Source organism: Giraffa tippelskirchi, chromosome 2 (genome assembly GCF_054371585.1).
Source record: "Giraffa tippelskirchi isolate mGirTip1 chromosome 2, T2T-mGirTip1v1.2.pri, whole genome shotgun sequence".
Lineage (NCBI taxonomy): Eukaryota > Metazoa > Chordata > Mammalia > Artiodactyla > Giraffidae > Giraffa > Giraffa tippelskirchi.
In genome coordinates this window covers 121234445-121243796 of record NC_137276.1, presented here as the reverse complement: position 1 = coordinate 121243796, position 9352 = coordinate 121234445, and the positions used below count along the sequence as shown (strand labels likewise).

The 9352-nt window shown below is 45.7% G+C and overlaps 1 protein-coding gene across 27 annotated transcripts in view; it reads right to left on the bottom strand.

Annotated features, from left to right (window-relative positions):
- Positions 1–9352, bottom strand: part of MED12L (mediator complex subunit 12L) — a 364359-nt gene that overhangs the window by 3910 nt on the left and 351097 nt on the right. For all 27 annotated transcript variants that reach the window (XR_014076860.1, XR_014076861.1, XR_014076862.1 and 24 more), the window contains one exon: positions 1775–1856. Coding sequence is in view for 22 of the 27 variants with exons in the window: in XM_081570462.1 (XP_081426588.1) it covers positions 1775–1856 (82 nt within the window). In the remaining 5 variants the exon portion in view is untranslated. The remainder of the gene's footprint in view (positions 1–1774; positions 1857–9352) is intronic.

Here is a 9352-nt window from a genome sequence, read left to right as displayed (position 1 = left end):
CTAATGAGAGAAAGAAATTCAAACAAAATTGCAGATGCAAAATTATGCTACAGATAGATGGTATGCGCATGTCACTGCTTTCAGTACCAGCCTCAGGAACAGGGGAATAGACTGGCCCGGGAGTCTTAACACTAGTCAGACACTTGAGTGGCCAGGTCTTTACAGCACCCTTGGATTCATTCTGCAGAGGGGCCAGCTCTACATCACGGTCCCATACCTGCCAGCAAAAGGCCTTGTGATGTGGGTAACTGGCCCATCAAAAGTCTCTATCCCTGAACCACCTAAATACTAACAATAAAAAGGACTGTTAAGTATCATAAAACATTAAAGGTTCTCAAAACTTCATAAAAGCACATCAGAGATTCTTCTTGAACACTGGCATTATAATAGTTGAAAGAGAAGTAGCTTGAAGTGGGCAGTTTTCTGCAAATGGCCATAGATACATCAGAGAGAACCAGGCAAGAGTATATGCACATGAGAGAGAGGCTGCGTGTATGAGACGCAAGCATATGCCTATGCACGTATGTCTATGCACACAGACGAAGAACCATGCTGCTGCTGCTGCTAAGTCGCTTCAGTCGTGTCCGACTCTGTGCGACCCCATAGACGGCAGCCCACCAGGCTCCCCCTTCCCTGGGATTCTCCAGGCAAGAATACTGGAGTGGGTTGCCATTTCCTTCTCCAGTGCATGAAAGGGAAAAGCGAAAGTGAAGTCGCTCAGTCGTGTCTGACTCTTAGCGACCCCATGGACTGCAGCCTACCAGGCTCCTCCGTCCATGGGATTTTCCAGGCAAGTGTACTGGAGTGGGGTGCCATTGCCTTCTCCACGAAGAACCATGCACAGGTTCAAAAAAATGACACAGGCTTAGAAACAGCTACTGCTTGCATAACTCTGGTGGGACTGTTCAAATCCAGCGGCCCCAAGCATACAGACTATGGCATAAACGGAGCCCTCTGGAGATGTGCAACGGGCAGCTCAGCTTAGTCGCCTTATTCAACAAAGGAGACCAGCGTCACTGCTAATGTCAGGCAGCAGAATCTATACCGTGGTTAAAAGGTGGCTCTGGAATGAGTCACTCTGAGTTTTAGTCCCAGCTGCTGGCTGAGTAACCTTGGGCAGACAAGTCAGTGTCCCTGTTCTCTAGTTGTTTTCTCATCTATAATACGGTAATAGCAATCATACCTTATCGCAGGTAAAGAATCTGCCTGCAATGTGGGAGACCCAGGTTCAATCCCTGGGTTGGGAAGATCCCCTGGAGGAAGGCATGGCAACCCACTCTAGTATTCTTGCCTGGAGAATCTCATGGACAGAGGAGCCTGACGGTCTACAGTCCATGGGGTCACAAAGTGTCGGATACAACTGAGCGACTAACATGAGGTAGTTTAGAAATTAAGTGAATTAACACATGTAAAGTCATAGTGCCTGGGAGCCCCGAACCTGCCACCTAGTACACTTGAGGGCATCAGCCAAGATGCTCTTGGGGGAATTTAGCTTTGTAAGAAAAGAACCTGTTGCTTCTTGGGGTCCCCCAGATGGAAAGAAACATTCCTAGACTCAGATGGAAACAACAGGAAAACATCTTTGCTGAACTCAAGGAAAAGACTGGGGCTTCTGCAGGAAAAGAAGCCTTCAAACCAAGATTGAACACAGTACGGACAGCCAGGGCTAAAGTGAACAGGAAAGCGGTGAGGAAGACTGTGGTTTTTGAGGAGCGGCCAAGCGTGTGTAGCTCCACCTCCTGGAAGCCGTGTGTTTCTGAGGGAGCATACTTACTGGAAAGCTGCTTCTGGAGCTGCCGCACCAGGGCGGCTGTCTGCTGTTGCTGCTGGGTCTGCTGTAAGCCTTGCCTGGGGAACTGTCATCAGGAGAAAGGAGAGAGTCAGCGCCCATTGGAGATAAGACCAGAAAGCCTGCAGCCATGCCTGGTCCACACGTGGCCTTCAGCTGAAAGTGCCTGATCCATTCCAAACCCGTCTCCAGGTGGGGACGCAGCCTGTACCCAAGGGGCCCCGAGGAAGGGGTCCAGCGGTGCCCAGTGGCTCACATATCCTTGGTTCCCTCACCCATCACCAGCTGACTAGTTGGTGTCACTATGTTACAAACCATTTGCAGTAGCAAATTGAAAGCTGCCTGGTGGGAGGATTGGGTCAAGTACCACAGGCCTGGACTTGGGTGAATGGAGACAAGAGCGTGGTGAGGGGCACAGAGGCCTGGAACCCACTGGGACTGCACCTGCCTGCTTGGTGGAGGAGGGAAGTTGGGTAGGAGTGAGACCAGAAAGGCATCAAGGAGGACCACGCTTTGAGGAGGCGCTGGCTTCCAGAGTCCTATGTGTGCAGGAACAATCTGAGGGCCTGAGTGCCCTGGTTCCAGCCATTAAGTTGATACAAGAAATTGCGGTAGTTATTCTGAAAAGGGGGAAAAAACCTACGTGGCAGAAGGAAAATCACCTTTGATTAACATCACTCACAGTCTGATCTACTTTTTTCCTTAACCTTCAGATTTCAGAGTATCACTCTAGTCTTCCTTTTCTTTCTGCCTCTCCCCCGCTTCTTTCAGCTGGGCCTATGACTGTCCTAACAAAGGATGCGTTCTGATGCAAGGTTATCTTAATCAGATACACATAGGAATTAATTAACTTACCTCCACAGGCCCACCCCCCACCCACCTCGGGATGGAGTGCCGGCCCACTGCCCTCCTGGCCTCTAAGCGGGGACGGGGGCGCACCCAGGAGATGGCAGGGCAGAAGCAGAGTCAAATCTCTGGTGTGTTTTCCTTTGCTTAGGAATAATGTGTTGGGTGTTTTCCTCCATTGCTATGACATCCAACAAATGAGTTAACCAAATCCAGGTGCTTTTTTGGATTCCTGGACACCAAAGTGAGTAAACACAGTCCTTGCCTCCTGACAGCTGTGTCCTGACACCTGTGACCCCACTATCAGTGAGCAAAGGGACAAAGTACCAAGGCAACACTTAGCTTAAACCTGCACTGCCGACGGACAGGCTCCACAGACAGACCGGCGTTCCTCTGATTGACAGAACACAAACCTTCCTCTCTATAGCAGAACAGGGGACACTGCCCAGGCCCCTCTTCTGAGCACACGGACGGAACAGTATGTTCCGGATGGCAAACACAGAGAGGACCAGCGGCCAGTGGATTTCAGAGTATAAATTAGCATGTATTCATTTGCAAGCTGCAAGCTAACTAGCAACTTCCACTGAGCCTTTTTTTTTTAAAATCTGCGCTAGTTTTTCCTCTTAGTGAAAAAAAGAAACCAAAAGTATCAGTGCTGTTACCACAAATCTCCCAAGAACGTCTTCCCCATACCTCCTTCCATAAATATGACTTCTCTTTTTCCTTCGGCGGGGCTGGGGGGTGGGGGGGGTGGGGGTGTGGCGTGGATCCATATTCATACAAAGGAAGGCAATCTGGCTCAATAAGTTCCATGGACCCAATTTTTTTCACTTGAAAAGAAGAATAATATTATCTGGCTAATTCGGAATTCCAGAGGCATTGTGAAAAATTTCTGACTGGAACATATGAACTCCTTGAGGAAAATTATATGACAAGTCCACCCTTATCTTTGATTAAAAGTTAATGCAATTATTTAAGTATCTATTTTTGCCATTATGTGTATTTTTAAAAGCAAGTGTTCAACACAGTATGATACTGACATAACGATCAGTTAATTTTAAAAGCCATCTTTCCAAAGCTTTCTGTTAGCATGTTTTCCTGGCCACCCAACTATGGCAACCTGAGTTCAAGATGAAAAGAAATTACAGACCACAACAGTGTAAACATTATTTTCTTAAAAGCTGGAAGCAACTTTAAAGAAAAAAAATCATAGCCTGCTAACATAGTTAATTTAATCATAACAACTCATGGAGTATTTTTCAAGTCAATGACCATAATACAGACCAAAGCCTGAGATGCCAAATCTAATTCTTCAGCAAGGGCACCCACTCTTTTCCAGATGCTCTTCCTTCACAGAAGACAAGTGACTTAAGTAAGCAAATGACAACTCCCGATTTAATTTGTAAGCACGGGCTTTTCTTATATTTTCTTTCTTAGAGGAAAGTTCTATTTTCTGATGACACTTTCTGAAAAAGCACTGGTTCTGTTGTAAGCCCGTTTTGACTCTTAGGTACACCTATAGCAATGATGAACCTGCCCACAGGGGTGCTGATGATGACTGTTTACATGACTCAGCTGCTGTTGTCAACAAGGAAACAGCCTGATAAGGAACTAGTAGTCAAAAGCAGTGAATCAAATATAAATGCATTTTGAGGTCCCCTGCATTCAACTTCCTCTTTCAAGGCTTCCCATACTTCTCCTACTCCTCTTGACCTCTGTTAGGGGTTGAATTATTTTCCCTGCAAAAGATTCACTACCGTCCTAACCATCAGTACATCAGAAAGTGACTTCAGTTGGAAACAGTCTTTTTTTTTTTTTTTTTTAAAGGGGAATTTGGACAAAACACAGGGATAACATCATTAAAGGATGAAGGGGAAGATCGGGTGATGTGTCTGTGAGCCAAGGAATGCCCAAGATTGCCAGAAAACAATCAGAAGCTCAGAGAGAGGTGTGGTTCAGGCTCTCGGGAGAAACTGGCTCCACCAACTTGATGATCTTGCACTTCTAGCCTCCAGAACGGTGAGACCATAAATTTCTGATTGTTCAAGCTGTATCCTTGGTGGTATATCATTCCAACAGCCCTGGCAAACAAACACAACCTCACCAGGCTTTCACCACTTTCCAGGGGCCAGGCTGACATCTGACAGCTTTCGATGATTCTAAGCCATCTGGTGGCAGGAAGCGAGCCTGGCACATCACCTCTGCGCTCCGCGACCTCAGGCACCGGGCTGGCCTCCACTGCACATCTGAGTATACACATGTAGACTTGTGAATGTCACCAGACAGCAGGAGGACAAGTCATGAGGAGGGTGGTGGCCGTGTTAGCACCATCCCTTCTCGCCTGAGTCTGCAGGAAGGACAGCTGTGAGTGAGTCAGAACTGGTGTCTCTTCAATAGCCAGCTTACCACTCTGTCACCAGAAAGCAAACAAGCAGGGAAGGAAGAACACTAGCCAGTAACAAGAACTGGATCTGCTAGAGACGCTTATAATAAATATAATACATATAATAAATCTTAGTAGAACTAATAAGAAAAGGAACTGTTCAGTTCAGTTCAGTCGCTCAGTCGTGTCCGACTCTTTGCGACCCCATGAATTGCAGCACGCAAGGCCTCCCTGTCCATCACCAACTCCCGGAGTCTACCCAAACCCATGTCCATCGAGTCAGGGATGCCATCCAACCATCTCATCCTCTGTCGTCCCCTTCTCCTCCCGTCCCCAATCCTTCCCAGCATCAGGGTCTTTTCCAATGAGTCAACCCTTCGCATGAGGTGGCCAAAGTATTGGAGTTTCAGCTTCAACATCAGACCTTCCAATGAACACCCAGGATTAATCTCCTCTAGGATGGATTGATTGGATCTCCTTGCAGTCCAAGGGACTCTCAAGAGTCTTCTCCAACACCACAGTTCAAAAGCATCAATTCTGCAGCACTCAGCTTTCTTCACCGTCCAACTCTCACATCTATACATGACCACTGGAAAAACCATAGCCTTGACTAGATGGACCTTTGTTGGCAAAGTAATGTCTCTGCTTTTAAATATGCTATCTAGGTTGGCCATAACCTTCCTTCCAAGGAGTAAGCGTCTTTTAATTTCATGGCTGCAATCACCATCAGCAGTGATTCTGGAGCCCAAAAAAATAAAGTCTGACACTGTTTCCACTGTTTCCCCATCTATTTCCCATGAAGTGATGGGACCAGATGCCATGATCTTGGTTTTCTGAACGTTGAGCTTTAAGCCAACTTTTTCACTCTCCTCTTTCACCTTCATCAAGAGGCTCTTTAGTTCTTCTTCACTTTCTGCCATAAGGGTGGTGTCATCCGCATATCTGAGGTTATTGCTATTTCTCCCGGCAATCTTGATTCCAGCTTGTGTTTCTTCCAGCCCAGCGTTTCTCATGATGTACTCTGCATAGAAGTTAAATAAGCAGAGTGACAATATACAGCCTTGACGTACTCCTTTTCCTATTTGGAACCAGTCTGTTGTTCCATGTCAACGGCGCAGAAGCGAGGCGGCTGCGACAGCTCGGCGCAGAAGCGTGGCCGAGAGGAGCTAGGCCGGGCCGGGGGCCGGGGCCCGGGGGCAGCAGCCGAGAGGGCCTAGGCCGGATCGGGGGCCAGGGGCCGGGGGCGGCGGCCAACAGGGGCTAGGCCGGGCCGGGGGCTGGGGGCCGGGGGCCAGCGGCGGCGGTGAGAGGAATTACCCAAGGCCCAAGGTAAGAGAAACCCAAGTAAGACGGTAAGTGTTGCAAGAGGGCATCAGAGGGCAGACACACTGAAACTAAAATTACAGAAAACTAGCTAAGCTGATCACACGGACCACAGCCTTGTCTATCTCAATGAAAAAGGAACTGTACCTAAAGATAAAAAGAAATAAATTGTGTTAATATTGCTGAGGCTTTGTGTGTGGCTCTTCTGAAAATATACAACTAGAACCTTTTTCTTATACTTCTATTTTCTTTCACTGTGAGGAGAAAGAAAAAAAAGAGCAATGGAATGTATAACAAAATATCCCCAGCATCACTAATTTGCAACCAGGAATGATCTAAATGTTCAACAGTAGGTAGGGTGGTTAAACAAGCAATATCAGAGCAATACAATGGCCTGACTTCACAATTACTCACAATGACAGACATGCATTATATTAATAAGCTTAAGGGGATATGTCAATAAGCATGCTGTAATTAAGTATGCAAAAAAGAATGATACGAATGCAAAAGTCCGAGATCACTGGTCATCCCTATAACTTCTTATTTTGAAATTACCTGATGTCTATCACTCTAAGTGATAAGTTTCTCTGATCATCTTAAAACTTAAGATGCACAACACATCTGCCTTTGTACAAATAGCTGCTGACTAGATTATAATGTATTGGGCTTCCCTGGTGGCTCAGTGGTAAAGAATCTGCCTGCAATGCAGGAGACCTGGGTTCAATCACTGGGTCGGGAAGATCCCCTGGAGGAGGGCATGGCAACCCACTCCAGTACTCTTGCTTGGAGAATCCCATGGACAGAGGAGCCTGGCGCGGGCTACAGTCCATGGTGTCACACAGAGTCGGACACAACTGAAGTGACTAAGTAGCAGCAGCAGATTATAACGTATTGCTCTAAATATCAAAATAAAACATTATGCTTCTCAAGGTAGCTTTTTAAAAGCTAAAAAAAAAAAAAAAAAAGCCTACTGTGGATTTTACTTTCTATTTAGACGACTGTAAATGAAGGTCCGGAGAAGGCAATGGCACCCCACTCCAGTACTCTTGCCTGGAAAATCCCATGGGTGGAGGAGCCTGGTAGGCTGCAGACCCATGGGGTCGCTAGGAGTCGGACATGACTGAGCGACTTAACTTTCACTTTTCCCTTTCATGCACTGGAGAAGATTTGAAATGGCAACCCACTCCAGTATTCTTGCCTGGAGAATCCCAGGGACGGCGGAGCCTGGTGGGCTGCCATCTGTGGGGTCGCACAGAGTCGGACACGACTGAAGCGACTTAGCAGCAGCAGCAGCAGCAGCAAATGAAGATCTTTGTTTCTCTGGTATTACTTTCCTTGGAATACACTGAAGAAGAATCATGAGCCTGACCTGACTGACCCACTCAGTCCCTGGGATGGAAGTGTCTTAAGCCAGTGAGGGAAATACAACCTGTTGCATTAAAACATATCAATGCTGACTTATAAGTCAACCCTGAATGTGTGATATATGTTCTCTACACACAAAAAATTATTAAACATTTATGAAACTATTAGAAGAGTAGAAAGGTACTAAATTTGGCTGTGAGATATGCTTAATTCTAGTGCAATATGGGACCTGGGTCTCCTCTCAGTTCTGTATAAGTGGACCTTCTGCTAACAATTATAACGTAAATAGTTTGAAGTTAATTTCCACCCCAGTCATATAATTTTAACTTTGTGATAGAATCAAATTTTTTTTTTTTCAGTCCAGTCACTCAGTCATGTCCGACTCTTTGCGACCCCATGGACTGCGGCACGCCAGGTTCCCTGTCCATCGCCAACTCCCGGAGCTTACTCAAACACGTGTCCATCGCGTCAGTGACGCCATCCCACCATCTCATCCTCTGCTGTCCCCTTCTCCTCCCGCCTTCAATCTTTCCCAGCATCAGGGTCTTTTCCAATGAGTCAGTTCTTCGCATTAGGTGGCCAAAGTATTGGAGTTTCGGCTTCAGCATCAGTCCTTCCAATGAATATTCAGGACTGATTTCCTTTAGGATTGACAGATTGGATCTCCTTGTAGTCCAAGGGACTCTCAAGAGTCTTCTTCAACACCACAGTTCAAAAGCATCAATTCTTTGGCACTCAGCTTTCTTTATAGTCCAACTCTCACATCTATACATGACTAGTGGAAAAACCATAGCTTTGACTAGATGGAAGTTTGTTGGTAAACTAATGTCTCTGTTTTTTAATATGTTGTCTAGGTTGGTCATAGCTTTTCTTCCAAGGAACAAGTGTCTTTTAATTTCATGGCTGCAGTCTATTACATTTCAAGTATTTCTTTAAAAACGAAAATCAAACTGGCCAATGCAGGGCATATTAAATTCCCTCGAGGTGTCCTATTTCCATCTTATGGGGGCATTACCAGCCCATTACCACTCTATCCCACCTAATATACTACAGCCCTGGCCATACTGTTCCTTCCTTACTAAAAACTGAAAAACCACCCATCTTTCACATTCTGTCTTGGAAAAGAATCTACATCAGTATTTTCCAAAGTGTGAGAGACATGCAGTCATACAGCTCATCTCAGGCATGGTGCTCACTCACCCAACTCCTGTGGCTGAATTACCTGCAGAGTAAGTACTTATTTTCATAGGTATTTCCAACACATGACAAGTGATGTGCCCACTACCATTGACAGCAGTGATAAAACGCTTCTTTTTAGAGTATGTTCAAGGAAATACAAAAAGAGGCAATTTAAAGAAAAACAGTAGGTAAATAATAAAGAAGGGATATGGCACTGGCAAAAGTAAAAACTACTGAAGTTTGGCACACGTTGCTTGATACTATGCATAACATTTCAGAAGTTGGTTTACAAAGCCACGGAAGCAAATTATACGATTACATGAAAAATTCATGAAATTACATGAACTGAATTTCATGAAAATTTTTGCAGCAAATGCTAACGCAGGCTAAAATTGGGAGTTTCTTTTGCATCAATAAAGATAATACTTTAGAAAGTATTCTCACGTTTCTTTGGGATTACTCAAAGG